This window comes from Salmo trutta, chromosome 38 (assembly GCF_901001165.1).
Source record: "Salmo trutta chromosome 38, fSalTru1.1, whole genome shotgun sequence".
NCBI classification, from domain to species: Eukaryota; Metazoa; Chordata; class Actinopteri; order Salmoniformes; family Salmonidae; genus Salmo; species Salmo trutta.
The window spans coordinates 10969274-10987717 of record NC_042994.1 but is presented as its reverse complement, the minus strand read 5'-3'; the positions used below and the strand labels follow the sequence as shown (position 1 = coordinate 10987717).

The following is an 18444-nucleotide window of genomic DNA, read 5'->3' as shown; positions in this document are numbered from 1 at the left end:
TAAGCCTTGGACTAAATATCAAACTCAAAGGAGAATCTCAGTTAAATGCTTTAGTCCAGGATTAGTCTGTCTGGGAAACCACCCCAACAAGACATATTGAAAGGCACCAATTCATAATCATTCTGAGTGTACCAGTCATTACCTTACATTGGGGCTTAGTCCAAGCCATATAAATAGAATTACTAGAAGGGACACTCCATACCTGTTGCTGCTTGGCCTCAAACTCCTGCAGCTGCTCCTCAGTCTGTTGCTGCCTCGCCTTGGTCTTCTCCAGCTCATCCTCCCTAGCCTGCATCTCCTCCTCCTGCCTGGTCACCTGTAGCAGAGGCTTCACCTGGGGGAGTAGGGAAAAAGGACGGGCACTCAGGACAACGCAGGTAGCTGAGGAGTAAGGGATGAGGTCTGCAACACTGATATTAGGATGCTCCCATATTGATTTGAAACAGAGTGCATGTACCTTGGTGAAGAGCCTCCACCACTGCCAGTTTCTGAGTTTGAGGTAAGCGGCACAGTTCCTCTGGATCACCTTCATAGCAGTCAGCTGCTGCTGTCTCTTCGTGAAGGCTCTGGAGGCAGAAAAAAAGACACTCGTCAATCTACATGTTATTGGAGTATGTGTACGTAGCGCGCTCACACCAGCTAATACGCAGTATAAAACCATAAGCCAAACCTCTGCTAGTTACTGCTCTAAATGACGAGCTCCTTACTTGCGGGCCACGTATCCACGACACCAGGACTGGAAGCTGATGATGATGTCAGTGATCTTAATGTCCCTCTCCTCCTCCAGCTGGGCCAAGACACCAGCCCGGAAAAACACCTTACTCTGGCCAATCCGGAACAGGTTGGAATCCAGCTCCAGGGCCTTGATCTGGGAAGAGGAAGGAGAGAGGATGACATTTGGGAATGACATTGGAAGACTGATGATTGTTTGGTCTGACGCCTCTTACCATGAGCACACAGGCTTGTTTGCCGTCCATGAATCCCTTGGGAATGGCGTTGGGAGTGAGGATCTCATATCTGGGAAAACAGAAGAAGTTTAAGAAGATTAGACACTGAAACAATAACAGGCTAGTCTGCTCAGTGAAACTGATAAACAGGAAGGAGATGACCACAAAGATATGTTTCCGTGGTTACCTCTGTCTGAACTCCTGGAAGACAATGCGGTTGGGGAAGCCCTGTCTGCAGATACGGATTCCCTCCAGAACTCCATTACACCTCAGCTGGTCCAGAACCAGATGGGGCTCCAGCTTACCAGCCTGACAGTGATAAAGTGAAGAGTCAGGATTTTAAATATTAATTTTAAAGTACATGTGCTGAAGCAAAGACCAACTGCCTGTGCCTCGTATTTATCGTTTATCATATATTTATTATGATAGTCAAAACACTCGTTGTTCAATGGAAGATTTGATGACTGTAGACACCATACCTTCTTCTCGTGGTTGGGTATGATGCAGCGGACGAAGTTGGGGTTGGTGTTCCTGAGAGTGGTCATGAGGTTGGACAACTGCTCCTTGTAGAGCTGGCCCACCGTGCGGAACATGCCCTTACGGATCTTAGTGGCCCCGTGCACCCCCCCGTTAGACATCCCAGCAACTTTGTCCAGGCCCACAATACGGTCCACTGAGAGAGAAAGGGAGAATGAAGAGGAGCAGGATCATAGGTAACACTTATCAACTCATCTTTCCTGCAGTTCTTTTTTCACCATGCACTTTCTCAGTTCAAACATACAGAAAGGTTGCTGCAGTTCTATTGGTCAACACCAATCATGCAGTTCTATGTACCAACAGTAGGTGACATCACACTATTAGAGTCTACAGCCCAACCCAGTTACTTTCTAGTCCAGTGGAGGCTGCTGAGGGAACGGCTCATAATAAATGGTTTTCATGCATTTGATAACCATCATTATGAGCCCTCCTCCCCTCAGACTCCACTGGTCTAGTCAGCGCTCAGTATCTCGAGACTTACCGTCTCGCCAGAGCTCCGACACAAACTTGTCAGTGGACTGGTTGAGCAGCGTGGCCACGTTGTCATTCAGGGGGTCCATGTTCTTCATCAGCCACTCATCTGCCTTGTAGTCCACCTGGAGAGGGGGAGAGAGGAACCATTTTGTGATCACATAGCTGACCTTTCAAGAAGTTGTGGTTTTATCAATTTGCTCGAGTTAAAGATCAATTCTGGCAAAATTCCTTGGTTTTTCCAGAAATCCTGGTTGTAGGATCTCTGAAAACTTTCATAAAGTACCAAATTCTGCCACCCAATTAGTGATTGATAGATTCGCCACAAGTGGTAAACTGACCTTTCCAGCGTAGTGGATGATGCAGAAGTCGGCAGAGTCCTTGAGTTTCTTGGGCTTCTGGAACTTGGGGTTGTTGCCCTGCTCCTGAACCACCTTCTCCACAAAGCTCTTGTCTGTGGCCTTAGGGAACCAGCACTCTTCATCCAGCAGAGCCAGCACACCAGGAGGACTGGCCTAGGAACAGAGGGAAAGGTGGACAAAAATAAACACTCAGCTACTTCTGGAGATACTAATTCAGTGCATGTTAGGTTATGCAAGACATTTAAAACATAGGCCAACTTTAGGGGATATTGACTTGCATTGGTTTTGGGGAAAAATGCTCAAGTTATCATTTGGTGACAGCAGCCAGGTAAACAAAACCAAAGGATGGATTGCTGTTTATGTGGTCAAAAGACAACATGTGTAATTTGGAACAGAACAAATCACATAAGCCTCAGGTCCATTAGGGAAGAGGTAGTTGCAATATACTTACATGCTTCTCGATGAGGTCGATGCAGGGCTGCAGGTCCAGGCCGAAGTCGATGAAGCTCCACTCGATACCCTCTCTCTGGTACTCTTCCTGCTCCAGGACGAACATGGTGTGGTTGAACAGCTGCTGCAGCTTCTCATTGGTGTAGTTGATGCACAGCTGCTCAAACGAGTTCAGCTACAGGAGAAAGAGGGGAAAAGACAAGGTACACATTCATTAGATAGACCTTTTTGGTGGGAACCCAGAAATGGAAAGTTTCTTAATGTGAGAAAGCAGTAAAAGGCATCCATGCATCTAAATAGAGAGGAAGATCCAATTTGAAAACCAATTGACAATCAACGACCACTCATGCCAATCCATTGTTTGTATTTAATGACCAACAAACATAACCATTGTCCACAATCTTCATCTCACCTCAAAGATCTCAAAGCCAGCGATGTCCAGGATGCCGATGAAGGAAGCTCCCTGTCTCTTGGTCTTGTCCAGGGCCTTGTTGATCCTCATCACCAGCCAGCGGAACATCCTCTCGTAGGAGGCCTTGGCCAGGGCCTCCACTGCAAACTCAGCCTGCTCCTGGGTCTGGGCCTTCTGAACGTAGTCCCTGCCCACCTTGATCCTGGGGGACAGGATGGCCCGGGTGAAGTCGGTCACGTTCATGCCCAGCAGGTGGCACACTTTCTGGGCCGCTGAGGGAGAGAGAAAGGGGTGGGTGAGTGGGTGGTGCTGGATGAATGGATTAGGTAAGGGATTGTAGAAGCCATGAAGGAGGGTTGCAGGAGACAAAGTCTAATTAAGGACCCAAGTGGTGGAGTAAAGGGTGCACAATTTTGTTCCAACCCAGCACTAACACCTGATTCAATTAAATCAGCGAACTTGATTAGTAGAAACAGGCGAGTTAGTGCTGGACTAAAATTAAAAAATGAACCCAGTACAAATCCTGGGGAAACCCCAGAAATGATTAGTGAAAAACAGATGTAAAGTACCTGTGTCATCAGGCATGGAGGCCTGGTCAGAGTTACGCTCCTTCTTGAAGCTCATGTTGCCCAGCTGGAGAACAGCGGACACAGTTTTCAGAAGACCTGATGGAGTACAAGACCATAAAGTCAAAAGTCATCAGTTATTTCCATAAATTGCATTGATCTGTAAACGGCTACTTGAACACTTTGGTATTACAGTATTATAGGCCAAGAATTAGGCATGACAGGGGGAGTTGGCGTACCTATCCGCTCCTCCTCTGGGATGCTCATGATGTTGAAGGCGTCCATGGTCTCTACAAACAGGTCACGGTCCTGCTGACCAGGAATGGTCACGTTCCCGTGGGTCAGGAAGCGGTAGTTCTTGTAGTCCTCCAGACACAGCTCAGCTGGTTAGAGACATAACACATTTTATAATGTCTTATAGTAAGGCTTATAAATGCTTTAGTTATAAAGCATTATACCTGCAGGCTTTAAGTGTTACTGGATATCATTTTATTTAAAATAGACTTTTTACAGTCTAACCATTGTACTTCTAATAATGGCCGGCATGTAGCCTAGCGGTTAAGAGCGTTGGGCCAGTAACCCAAAGGTCGTTGGTTCTATGTGCCCTTGAGCAAGGAACTTAACCCTAAATTGTTCCTCTAATCGATGGCGTGCATCGGCAATGTCATACCCACAGCGTCTATTAAAACATTACTAAACTAGAAACCGTGGATTGATGGCAGCATTCGCGCAAAACTGAAAGCGCGAACCAGTGCTTTTAAAATCGGGGCAAGGTGACCGGAAACAGTGTAGCTATTCCCTCCGCAAGGCAATCAAACAAAAGTGTCAGTATAGAGACAAAGTGGAGTCGCAATTCAACGGCTCAGACACGAGAGGTATGTGGTAGGGTCTACAGTCAATCACTGACTACAAAAGAAAAATCTGCCCGTCGCAGACCAGGATGTCTTGCTACCAGACAGACTAAACTTCTTTGCTCGCTTTGAGGACAATAAAGTGCCACTGACACGGCCCGCTACCAAAACCTGCCAGCTCTCCTTCACTGCAGCCGATGTGAGCAAAACATTTAAACGTGTTAACCCTCGCAAGGCTGCAGACCCAGACAGCATCCCCAGACCAGCTGGCTGGTGTGTTTACGGACATAATCAAACCTTATCCCAGTCTGCTGTTCCCACATGCGTCAATAGGGCCACCATTGTTCCTGTTCCCAAGAAAGCTAAGGTAACTGAGCTAAATGACTACCACCCCGTAGCACTCACTTCTGTCATCATGAAGCGCTTTGAGAGACTAGTCAAGGATCATATCACGTCCACCCGACCTGACACCCTAGACCCACTCCAATAGGTCCACAAACACAATCACACTGCCCTAACCCATCTGGACAAGAGGAATACCTATGTAAGAATGCTGTTCATCGACTACAACTCAGCATTTAACACCATAGTACCCCCCAAACTCGACCCCACCCTGTGCAATTGGGTCCTGGACATTCTGACGGGCCGCCCCCAGGTGGTGAGGGTAGGTAACATCTCCACCTCGCTGATCCTCAACACCGGGGCCCCACAAGGGTGCGTTCTCAGCCCTCTCCTGTACTCCCTGTTCACCCACGACTGCGTGGCCATGCACTCCAACTCATCAAGTTTGCAGACCACACTACAGTGGTAGGCTTGATTAACAACAACGACGAGACGGCCTACAGGGAGGAGGTGAGGGCCCTCGGAGTGTGGTGTCAGGAAAATAACCTCACACTCAATGTCAACAAAACAAAGGAGATGATCGTGGACTTCAGGAAACATCAGAGGGAGCAGCCCCCCATCCACAGGACAGTAGAGGAGAGGGTAGAAAGTTAAGTTCCTCAGTGTAGACATCACGGACAAACTAAAATGGTCCAACCACACAGACAGTGTGGTGAAGAAGGTGCAGCAGGGCCTCTTCAACCTCAGGAGGATGAAGATTTTTGGCTTGTCACCAAAAACCAACTTCTACAGATGCACAATCGAGAGCATCCTGTCGGGCTGTATCACCGCCTGGTACGGCAGCTGCTCTGCCCATAACCGGAAGGCTCTCCAGAGGGTAGTGAGGTCTGCACAACGCATCACCGGGTGCAAACTATCTGCCCTCCAGGACACCTACGCCACCCGATGTCACAGGAAGGCCAAAAAGATCATCTAGGACAACAACCACCCGAGCCACTGCCTGTTCACCCCCCTATCATCCAGAAGGCGAGGTCAGTACAGATTCATCAAAGCTGGGACCGAGAGACTGAAAAACTGCTTTTCTCTCAAGGCCATCAGACTGTTAAACAGCCATCACTAACATTGAGTGGCTGCTGCCAACATACTGACTCAACTCCAGCCACTTTAATAATGGAACAATTGATGTAATAAATGTATCACTAGCTACTTTAAACAATGCCACTTCATAGGTTTACATACTCTACATTACTCGTCTCATATGTATATACACTGTACTCTAACATCCACTGCATCTTGCCTATGCCGTTCTAGACATTTTCTTATTCATTCCTTTACACTTGTGTGTATAAGGTAATTGTTAGGTTACTCGATGGATATTACCGCATTGTTGGAACTAGAAGCACAAGCATTTCGCTACACTCGCATTAACATCTGTATGTGACAAATAAAATTTGATTTAAGTCACTTTGGATATGAGTTTCTGCTAAAATGACAAATGTAATAATTGCCCTGAACCCCCAAAAAAATGACAGGTTAAAATGAGTTTGCTGCTCACTCACAGCGCATTTTGTCCCCAGCTCCTGTGAGCATGTAATAGAAGACGTGGAAGGCCCTTTCATCCTTAGCCTGTCGGATGGCTCTGGACTTCTCCAGCAGATCTGGCAACATGGTTCGTCAAGAAAAAAAAAAAAATTATGAAATATTTTATGTTAAAGCTACAATCCTTAGTTGCTACATCGATTTTTGGGCGTATAAACAAATGATATGTACCCATTGATACTTGAATAATAACTTTAAATGCCTCATGAGCTTAGCCACTGTTTTACATTTGTTTACAAACATTGGAGTCAAACAAGCTTATATTTTGGGTTTTGAGACATGGCTAAAACTAAAAATGTTGCCATCCTGGATGGTCAGTCCTTGCATCCATAGCGCTGTCCAATTTGAGTGCGTTTATTTATCCAGGCCCATCCCTCAGCTTTTTCAACAAATGATTGTAGCTTGAAGGCGCACATACATACATACATACATACATACAGCAGTGTAGCCTAGTGGTTAGAGCGTTGGACTAGTAACCGAAAGGTTGCAAGATCGAATCCCTGAGCTGACAAGGTAAAAATCTGTCATTCTGCCCCTGAACAAGGCAGTTAACCCACTGTTCCTAGGCCTTCATTGAAAATAAGAATTTGTTCTTAACTGACTTGCCTGGTTAAATAAATATACAAGTCCTTCTAGTACTATGAAGACGCATTGATTGAAAGGATACAAGTTTCAATGTTGGCTCCCACAATGTATCCATTGACATCAAAGTTGATCCGGATAAACTTCCCCTAGAAAGAGAGAGTCAATTCTGGTCTCTTGTCATTAACACCACATAATTGTGAAGACAAAAAAAACAAGTTCTCACAAATCTGGAGGAGTTGTCATTCTTGACAGTCTTGCCGTTTCCAAATGCCTCTAGGATGGGGTTAGCCTGCAGAAGTTGTTTCTCTAGCTCCCCCTGGTGACAAAACATACATGCAGTATATTCACTTACAAATATACTCGCACACATAACAAATGTTATCACTATGGCAGAAGGATGACAGGACGACTCAACATGAGCATTCATGCAGTAAGATGCTGCCACTACTTAATTCATTGCAGCAAGCGTTGCATTTAATCTTTGCGAGCACCTGATTGACTCCATGTGTTAGTCATGGAACTACAGCCAAGTTATGCACATGCGTACACTAGTTGCCAGTTCATTAGATACAATCTAGTACCAGGTTGGACCCCTTTACCTCCAGAACAGCCCGAATTCTTCGTGGCATGGATTCCACAAGGTGTGGTGTTCAAATGTTGCTCAATTAGTATCAAGGAACCTAACGTGTGCTAAGAAAACCTTCCCCACACCATTCTACCACCAGCATGTACTGTTGACACCAGGCAGGATGGGGCCATGGACTCATTCTTCTCACGCCAAATCTGGATTCTGCCATCAGCATGACAACAGGAACCGGGATTCGTTGGACCAGGCAATGTTTTTCCACTCCTCAAATTGTCCAGGGTTGGCGATTGTGTGCCACTGATCGGAGTGGAACTGTGTGGTCGTCTGCTGCAATAGCCCACCCGTGACAAGGAGAGATGAGTTGTGCATTCTGAAATGACTTTCCCTGTTGTTATTTGCCCGTTTGTGGCCCTGTTAGCTTGCACGATTCTTGCCATTCTCCTTCTTCTCATTAACAAGCTGTTTTCACCCACAGGACAGCTGCTAAGTGGACGTTTTTTGTTCGTCACACCATTCTCCGTAAACCCTGCGTGAAAAGCCCAGGAGGCCAGACGTTTGAGATACTGGAACCGGGGCGCTTGGCCCTGACAATCATACCACTCAGTCGCTTAGGTCACTCGTTTTGCCCATTCTAACATTCAATCAAAGTAACTGAATGACTGGATGCCAGTCTGCCTGCTTCATAAAGCAAGCCACGGCCAGGTGACTCACTGTCTGTAGGAGCAAGCCATTTTCACAAACAGGGTGGTGTACCAAAACTGGCCACCAAGTGTATATTGCCTTATATCAGTGTTCATCATAGATGTATATAAATTAGCAGGTATGCATGGGTGTAAGCAGTAAACAGCAGGATATGCTACAAACCAAGAAAGTATGACCCCAGGGAAGCTATAATTTCCTAATAAACCCCACATTCACGTTAAATGGTCCACAATCCGACACACCAGACCTGTTGCCCAAGTACAAGCAGCACACGCACTTTCCCGTCCACAAGACCACGAAAACAAAAGATAATCTCTTAAATCTTGAGAGAATTCAAGACAGTCGCTGAGATCCCAAGACAGCACACAGGCGTGTAAGACCCAAAACCAACTTTTGTTGATGACCGCCTGTTCTAAGACCAACCAGATGAGGTGGACAAAGGTCCGGGAATGGGGTGGGACAGGCCAGACCAACATGATGTTGGGTTACCCCTTTACTACCAGTGGCCTGACTCATGAGCACTTTACTGATTTCTGAACCCCCTGCTAGCGACACACACCTTAAAGATGATTCTAGGGCTGCGTTTACACAGCGGCCAATTCTGACCCCCCCCCCACATATCAGATATTTTTCAGAGCTGATTTGTCAAAAGACCAATTAGTGAGAAGAAAAAAAAAAACAGATCAGAATTGGGCAACCTGTGTAAACAGGCCGAAGCATTGTTACTTGATCTGCTTTACTATGCAGTCATTTGAAATATCATGCAGGCCTACATCTAAGGTGTTAGTTAGGCTTACGTTATAACATGAGGATCCTTCATCACACCTCAAATACATCCTTTCACCTGTACATTACACCACACAGCTTGCAGACAGACTGCAGTTAGTAGAACATACATGAAGGGAAAAAGCGCTGGCGAGCGGGAGAGATGGCGAGCGAGAGGGAGCGATTAACTCACATGTGCTAATGCTGCACCCTAGAGATGGGAACGATGGATAGAGAGAAAAGTTTAACACAGGTACTAGCCATACAGTTCTAAAACAAACTGTCACAACTGGAAGGGACTAATGACTCAATGGATTGTATTCAACAATCCCCATTCAGCAAATGGGCCCCTACTCATAAAGACAGTGCTGATCAAGGATCAGGTCACCCCGTCCATGTAATTTCACTCCTATAGAGAGCTAAAATGCAAAAACTGGTCCTAGATCAGCACTCCCTCAGACACTTTATGAATACGGGCCCTGGTGACTGCAGGGAGGCTGAAACAGGAATGTTAGGAATACGGAACAACCCTGACTCAGGGAATAAGTACGGGGGGGTGAGAAAATGAGCAGCAGAATAGGACAACTGCAGAGGACAGAATGGGGGTGTAGGGAGAGGGGGAGTGAGGTGGTAAAAAGGAGGGCTGGTACTGACCTGGTCTTTCTTCGACTTAAAGGAAGAGGCAACGTGTGCCAGATACTGGATCACCTTCTTGGTGTTCTCAGTCTTTCCAGCTCCTGATTCTCCTCTGTAAGAAAGAGACAAAGGGAGGAGAGAAATTAGATAGAAATGAGGGGGAGGGAGAGATTGCAGGAGTTGCTGATTGAAGATGGGATCAGACAGCAAATGACATCCCATAGGAGCTAGACAACACGCATATATAAAACAGGGAAGATTTTGAGCAGAGACATAGCTTACGTGCAGAGGATGGACTGATCTTCACGATCTGAAATAGAAGACAGGAAATACGTGAGTGTGTGTGTGTGTGTGTGTGTGTGTGTGTGTGTGTGGCATCACATTCTCTCACCCTGCATCATACTCCTGTAAGCGGTGTCTGTGATGGCGTAGATGTGAGGGGGCATCTCGTGTCTCTTCTTGCCCTTGTACATCTCTATGATGTTCTCGGAGTAGATGGGCAGGTACTTGTAGGGGTTTATCACCACACAGAAGAGGCCAGAGTACGTCTGAAAGACACAAGAGAAGGGACTTTCAGTACACAGGCAACACTAACCAACTACACCAAGATTCTGACCCAAATTTCTCACAATATGGCAAAAGACGAATGTGAATAATATGCCGTTAGAAAATCACTGGTTGTCCAGAGTGCGGTGTATCAGAAAAGTACATTTTTCCAGATAAGAGTTTTACTGTATACATGTGTTATTTTACACGCATGTATATTTATGTAAATATGTGCATATGAAGCATGCAAAAAAAACTCACGTAGATGAGGCCAGAGTAGTAGCGGTCTTTGAGGTTGTGCAGCACTGAGGCCTCGTTCAAACACGTGAGCTCGGCCATGTCCTCCACCTTAGTGAACTTGGGAGGGTTCATCTTCTGGATATCGTCCTTGTTCACCGTCACCCTCTTGCCTGTATCGGCTAGCTCCACCACACACTCTTCTCCCTTCTCTTCCTTGACGGAGCCGGCCACGAACCCCAGCGTCTCCGAAGGGATCCATACCAGCTTCTTGGTGGCCCAGTCGGCCTGGTCTAGGGGGTTGGCGACCTTACCGCCGTCTCTGTAGAGGAACTTGTCCGCTTCCGACATGGTGGCTGTAGGACAAAGACAATAACAACGATAAGACCACACGCCACCCAGGAGGTAGGCTGGAGAAAGGAAAGTGAGCCAGAATAGTGGCTGTAGAATGGAGAAATACTAGTCATGGAAACACCCAGTGAAAAATAGATGATCATGGTTTGAGCCAGGAGTTTGTCCTGAACTCATGACCGGTCCTACAGAGTTCAGCTTCTCCCTGTACAATAACTTACTTGCGTCAGACATGGCTGTAGGATGGATAGGGAAAATAGGACAAGAGTCCAGAGAACAACAGACATGCTGAGCTAACTAAGATTGTTACAGCACAGCAAAACTATTTTTGGTCGAAATGCCTTACTTTAAAGTGAGGGGCACTCAAAACAGTATGCAGGTGCAGTTTGGGCCATTCCAAAATGACAAAAAAAAAGAAAAAAGTACAGTTCCTTGGATTTAATACCGTCGAGACAACGTTTGAGTGAAATGTTTAAGCGTATAATTCACTCAACCCATTAAAGTTCAGGTCATATACACAGCATGGTCCTAAAACGGACCTATATCAAATTACTGTAACCATTTCAGAGCACGTGGTCATTGCTGAGAACACTGAACATGAGCTTGTTATAAAGGTTAAACACACAATTCCCATTTGCTGAAAATGCATTGCTATGCGTGAAGTAAACCTGCTTGTCTGGAATATTTGCATCTGCCATGTACGAGAGGCGGCGCACACCCCCCCCCGCAGGCACACGCTCACACGGCTGCAAGCTAGAGGTTGTACTACGAGCATGTATTACGAGGATGATCCTCTAAGCTTGGTAGATTTTCTCATGAGACGTAAGAGGCGTTATGGACTGACTTTGCCAAGCATAAACTGGATCAGACTAAATGGGTTGTGACAATCAGGAATTGTGCATGCACACGTCATTGGATTCACACACAAACACAGTGAGACAAACACCTTTCTATGGTGGCCTTTGGCCCTTAAACTGGTCTTTCTCACTCCTGCTGCCCTCCACAAGACAACTTCTGGGCATTGACCTGGTGCTCCCTATATACACACGGTCACTTGTCTCTCCCACCACTGTTCCATACATGCATCTTAACCTCCCCCCTTCCGTTTACCTGACCATCTTCCAACCAGGGTCACATTCCCATATTTCTTTCTTAATAACCAAGACAGAACCCTCCCACTATTGCTTGATGCCTATGCTCGATGAAGCTGACAATTCATCTTAAAATGGACACTGGACAGTTGAGTACTTTAACACCACATAGCTTTCCTCATTTTCATCACCGAAACAGAAGAAAATGGAATGAAACATGAAGGGAGTACCTGAACTTTGTCTAATAAGAAACGCTTGGTTTTTGTTTTGTTGCAAAATGTTTTGCTACGGTGTGCCATAATGAATGCACCCCAGCTGTCACATATTACATAACATTGTCTTAAGGACAGGTAAATACCGCTGGACTAGCCAAAGGAAGACAAATGAGGACTTCCTTTGACGGGGAACAGAAAACAGGACAGCCAGTGAGGAATGTCTGGAGCAAGTTTAGACAGATACATTTCATTATACTCATCCACACACAGACCACTCCCTTAAGAACAGATGCCATGTCTAAGAAAACCGTCACTCTTCAAGTTAAATTGGCGACAACAGACAGATCCACATCTTAACCTAATACTTCCCCCTTCTACCACAGGGCCTGAATTCATAAAGCGTCTCAGAGTAGCCCCAGTGCTGATCTAGGATAAGGTCCCACCTGTCCTAAATATTTTCATTATGATCCAAGAGGCTGATCCTAGATCAGAACTCCTAGTCTGAGGCGCTTTATGAATACAGGCCCAGGTATTCTAGGTCAATTTCTATTTCTATCTGCTTGCGTCTCTAGCCATGACCCTTTCAAGGGTGTGTGCATACTCATGGGCCTCAGGCTACAAGTACAGACTACAACACCCAGTCGTAACTAGTTTTTCCTCCATGGTAACATTGTAATTCCATTCCAGGTCAGATCAATATCTTCAGGATTACATAATCTGTACAGGGTTGCCTTGTCCACCATTATAATTCTATACACAGGCAGCATAATTCAGATCTCACCAATTTGTCTTTTGCCCAATTAGATCAGATCTGAAAATGATGTGATGTGAAAGCTCTTAGGTGACAGTTCAAAAGTACAATAAGTGGGGAAAAATATCAGAATTGGGCTGCCTGTGTAAACGCTACCTTATACTGTTTGATGGCTAATGAGGCTGTGTCCAGATCTATCAGCATATATTCTGTATACTTCTGACCCTTCTTTGGACACTGTTAACAACCCTCCAGACGAGCTTCAATACAACTCTCCTTCCGTGGCCTCCAACTGCTCTTAAATACAAGTAAAACTAAATGCATGCTCTTCAACCGATCGCTGCCTGCACCTGCCCGCCTGTCCAGCATCACTACTCTGGACGGTTCTGACTTAGAATATGTGGACAACTACAAATACCTAGGTGTCTGGTTAGACTAAACTCTCCTTCGACTCACATCAAACATCTCCAATCCAAAGTTAAATCTAGAATTGGCTTCCTATTTCGCAACAAAGCATCCTTCACTCATGCTGCCAAACATACCCTCATAAAACTGACCATCCTACCGATCCTCAACTTCAGCAATGTCATTTACCAAATAGCCTCCAATACCCTACTCAATAAATTGGATGCAGTCTATCACAGTGCCATCCGTTTTGTCACCAAAGCCCCATATACTACCCACCACTGCGACCTGTACACTCGTTGGCTGGCACTCGCTTCATACTCGTCGCCAATCCCACTGGCTCCAGGTCATCTACAAGACCCTGCTAGGTAAAGTTGCCCCTTATCTCAGCTCACTGGTCACCATAGCAGCACCCACTTGTAGCACGCGCTCCAGCAGGTATATCTCTCTGGTCACCCCCAAAGCCAATTCCTCCTTTGGCCGCCTCTCCTTCCAGTTCTCTGCTGCCAATGACTGGAACGAACTACAAAAATCTCTGAAACTGGAAACACTTATCTCCCTCACTAGCTTTAAGCACCAGCTGTCAGAGCAGCTCACAGATCACTGCACCTGTACATAGCCCATCTATAATTTAGCCCAAATAACTACCTCTTCCCCTACTGTATTTATTTTGCTCCTTTACACCGCATTATTTCTACTTTGCACTTTCTTCCACTGCAAATCTACCATTCCAGTGTTTTACTTGCTATATTGTATTTACTTTGCCACAATGGCCTTTCCCTTTACCTCCCTTATCTCACCTCATTTGCTCACATTGTATATAGACCTATTTTTCTACTGTATTATTGACTGTATGTTTGTTTTACTCCATGTGTAACTCTGCTGTTGTATGTGTTGAACTGCTTTGCTTTATCTTGGCCAGGTCGCAATAGTAAATGACAACTTGTTCTCAACTTGCCTACCTGGTTAAATAAAGGTGAAATAAGAAAAATTACAAATTGCAAGGTTCTCTCCCGCTTCCCTGCAAAACATCACCGAGTGTTGATCATGTCACCCAGTGCCTGAGGTGGTGACACTAAACAGTGTGTGTCCCCCCCTATCAGGGAGAAAGTGTGAAATAGGGACAAAGAGAAAAAGGGGGATAGAGGGATGAGAGCGAGGGACAGAGCAATAACATCCAGGTGTCTAAGTTCATTATGGGCTCAGACTGATGCTCTGATTAAAAGACAGAGGGGGAGGAGGATCTGTGTCCATGCTGTTGGCTGTCCACTACATGTGCCAGCAGGAGTGCACTACTAAACCAGTGTGAGACACAGCTTAAAATCAGGACTAACTGTTCCCACTCATAATGACCCACGCATGCTAGCCTGATCCCAGATCTGTTTGTGCCGTCTAGCCAACTCCTTGTCACTCAGACCAAACATGACATTGAGTGACAAGAAGCTGGCACAAAGATCTGGGATCAGGCTAATCTCATGCACGTAAGCCCCGTCTGAAACACAGAGGAGGAATGGGTTGTCATGGGAGACATGAGGAAATGCAGACAAAACGACCATGAGAGTGTGACAGACTTTCACATGAATGTGGGTTTTCAGCAACAAAGTGCTAACTGTGGGCTAACTTCCACAGGAAGTTGCGTGATATGGTGTTGCAGTGTTGACACATGCATTTCCTGAGGGTCATATTGCCTAACTTCAGTCTAAAAAGGACACTAATGACATCCACAAATGATGGTACCCATTGTCATACAGTGTTAGAGGATCAGAGAGTAAGCCCATACAGTGGGCTGTGACTGCCAAGGATTTCCTAGTCACCTTTCAACTCATGACTGGCCTGCCAACTCAAATAACTAGTGTCAATTAAAGGGAAATTACACCACTTTTCAACCTAATTTCCATCGTCTCCAGCACAATACCAGTGTAGGTCTACATATGTGAATAAAGGCACATAAAGTTTAAAAGTTGGAGATAATGAATGAGGTTGAAAAGTGGCAGAATTGCCCCTTTAACACAACTCCTTATCCAGTCACTCGAGGGACCCCAGCATGGTTCGTCTTGCAGTTGCCCCATTAGATTTCCGTGCATTGGGTCCAGATCTGGGTTTAAAAAGTCCTTGAAAAGAGAAGGTAAGAAAATGCTAACTAGTCCTATAAACGAAGGGGGAAAAATATAAATAAAAATGTAGCGGCACATTAGCCAATGCTTTGCAACCTGCTATAAATCCTGTACGGCAACTCATCCAACTCTGCTACCAACCAGTATCATTTACCTAGGTTATGCAGTCAGTGTCAAAACTGTATCAGACAGCATAATACAGTCCTACAGCTCAAGCTGCTGCAGATGGAGGTGGCATGTGACTGTCTGTTAAAAGGGCAGGAGGAAGCCAAGCTAAAGACTGGATTGAATGGAGGCCAAGAACAAGTGCGTAGAGGTGTTGAAACGTAATGCTGAAGACAGCAGGGCAGGTCTGTCCAGAGCTAGACATTGGCTAGTGGTGACCTCAGACCTGGGTTTTAAACAGCATTTTGAAATCGTTCAAATACTATCTGGGCTTATTGCATGGCACAATGGAACAGCCCCAACAGTGCAATCCCCACCCATCTGGCACTCCAGGTAGGCTTAATGCACCCCTATTTAAAATGTTGACTCTTGGGTAGATGTAACATAGTAAAATGTAAATTCGGGACACTCCAATTAGTATGGTATGTATTCATTCGTGGATGTCCATCATCCACTTCATATGATACGTTACGAATTCCAATTTGTCGTCAGCAACATTAGCTAGGCGGCTAACCTTAACCCCTAACCCCAGCTAACGTGCCAAGTAGTTGGAGTAGTCGGAAAGTTGCTTAAACGCTGAAGCTGTCCATGATGAGATTCGAAGACACAACCATTGGGTTGCTAGACATTCGCTTTATACGCCCGCCCCGCCCACCCTAGTTTATTTTTTGCCTTAAGTAACCTTCTGTCATACGCAACTATAACAAATCATACTTATTTGAGTGCCACAGATTTACATGTACTATGTTACGTGTAGTCTGAGACCAGGCTGCCTCTTCTCAGGTTAATGCAGGTACTAGGAGTGTCTGGCATTAACAACTTTAGTATCTAGGGGAAAAAAATGGGTTGGAAGTAACTAAGCATGATTGTTGATGTGATTGCATAACAGATATGCATGTACTAATCATATAATTGTATTTTAAGGTGTGTATGGTTTAGTCCCCAAGGAAGGACTAGATTCTACCAGGAACATTGCATTCTGCTAAATAGCTTGAAGACAGCCAAGTGGCCTGAACTGAATACAGGTTTGGCTCAACAGTTGAATGCCACACCTTTACCATACGAAACAACTCAAACATGAGACCCAGTATTTAAAGGTGGCAAAACAATTTGAATGTGAGTGTGCAAATTTTGTTTCCTTTGGGCAGATCCATATCAGGGCCTGCATGCATTTTGTGCTCCCACCAACCCATGGCCTCAAATTCCAACCTCAAACCAAGACAAGCAAACATAAGATAAATCGGCAGTGTTGGAAAGCATTGAACTCAATTTAGTCCAATAGTAATTTAAATATTTATATATGCGTTTATTAGGCAAATGTATAATTCTCCGCATCAGACCTGCCTAATTCTCACTTGAAACATGGTTTGTTTAACAGGCAAAAATATTTTTTGCCCCCAGAAACAAAATCTGAAATGTCAGACTACGAATTGCAAGAACGAATCACTTTGTGGTCATATTTAGACAGAGTGAAATTTAGCCTTATGTTAAGTTGACCATGTTTTTTTTAGGGTAGCTTTAGTGTAGCTTACCGTCTTTCAGTGTGAAACGATGTGGTAGCTTAGTGAACTGTTTTCAGAGTAGCTTCCGCAAAACAGTACATGTGTCAACGTAAAGTGCACTACTACAGGGCTGATGGCTGTGGTTTGGAATAGCCAACTAGTTTGGGCAGCAGCGCATAGGACTGGACACTGGCTGGGTGTTGTCATTGTTAATTGTCATGGGGAAATAATCATTGTTTGTACAGGTAGCCTACAATTGGCTTACCCTTGCAGATGCTGCCATCCAGGTTAGCTTTACTCAAAGTGTGGCACGGTGCAAGCTCGACAGGACTAATGTGAAATGACTAGAGAGAGTACCAATATTAAGTCCCATCAACTAGCAATGTAGTTTGCAATCTGTCCAAGTGTCCTTTCGTTACTACCAGCGACCACGTTCACCGGAAGCAATATGACGATGGATATTTTAAAGGCTACCTTGACGTCGAGTACTACGGTTGCTGCTTGACGCCTCACCTTTCGATCTACATTCGCAATAAAACGCCGAAGCGCACATGAACACAGAACTAATAAAAAATAATAACCCACTTGTCTGTCGTCGTTAGTAAAGCTTCCCGCAACAGACTTCGAAGTAAGCATTAACATATTCCAAGCAGATCTCATTCCACGAGGATTAGAGGGATCGACAGATAGGTAACCTTGATCAAATAAAAACTTACCTTCCGCTCGGTTGTCGGCACTACGGGGTGAATTCGGTTGCTCTATCGGTTTCCGTGTGTGCAGAGGCAACTCCTTCCACGCGGCAGCAAACTCCAAAAACCCTACTGCAGATGCTTTCCTTCTCAATTATCTCCCTTTCTGTTGTCTCTGCGCCGGGCGTGGCTGAAATAGGGTGGACATATCTAAACTGGGATCCGCCCACTGTATCATTCACAGGTGAGAAGGGTCTGACTGCGACCCGCGGGTCGACAAGACGATGTAAGAAACGCCCAGGGAAACCCGCCCCTCTTGTATTGGCTCTTGACTACTTACATTTGAGTCATTTAGCAGATGCTCTTATCCAGAGTGATTTACATGAGCAATTAGGGTTAAGTGCCTTGCTCAAGTGCACATCGATAGATTTTTCACCTAGTCAGGTCAGGGATTCGAACCATCGACCTTTTGGTTACTGGCCCAACACTCTTAACTGCTAGGTTAGCACCTGTTACTTCCTTGTAGCATTTTAGCTAAGCCTAACCCTTTTCCTAACCATAACCTCA

General features: G+C 45.3%; 1 protein-coding gene across 2 annotated transcripts in view; it reads right to left on the bottom strand.

Annotated features, from left to right (window-relative positions):
* LOC115178519 (myosin-9) overlaps window positions 1–18122 on the bottom strand; it is a 30117-nt gene extending 11995 nt beyond the window's left edge. The window contains exons 1-21 of one of the 2 annotated variants that reach the window (XM_029739748.1): window positions 17905–18122; window positions 10619–10950; window positions 10203–10359; window positions 10094–10121; window positions 9830–9923; window positions 9369–9386; window positions 7346–7438; window positions 7205–7268; window positions 6498–6596; window positions 3985–4128; window positions 3749–3844; window positions 3180–3451; window positions 2769–2942; window positions 2297–2470; window positions 1966–2080; window positions 1427–1620; window positions 1135–1256; window positions 948–1017; window positions 708–868; window positions 458–566; window positions 203–334 (exon numbers count right to left, since the gene is read on the bottom strand). In XM_029739748.1, coding sequence (XP_029595608.1) covers window positions 203–334; window positions 458–566; window positions 708–868; window positions 948–1017; window positions 1135–1256; window positions 1427–1620; window positions 1966–2080; window positions 2297–2470; window positions 2769–2942; window positions 3180–3451; window positions 3749–3844; window positions 3985–4128; window positions 6498–6596; window positions 7205–7268; window positions 7346–7438; window positions 9369–9386; window positions 9830–9923; window positions 10094–10121; window positions 10203–10359; window positions 10619–10945 — 2643 coding nt within the window. In that variant the 5' untranslated portion in view covers window positions 10946–10950; window positions 17905–18122. The remainder of the gene's footprint in view (window positions 1–202; window positions 335–457; window positions 567–707; window positions 869–947; window positions 1018–1134; window positions 1257–1426; window positions 1621–1965; window positions 2081–2296; window positions 2471–2768; window positions 2943–3179; window positions 3452–3748; window positions 3845–3984; window positions 4129–6497; window positions 6597–7204; window positions 7269–7345; window positions 7439–9368; window positions 9387–9829; window positions 9924–10093; window positions 10122–10202; window positions 10360–10618; window positions 10951–17904) is intronic. The other variant, XM_029739749.1, reaches the window with a different exon arrangement.
* Window positions 18123–18444: the final 322 nt, after the last annotated feature.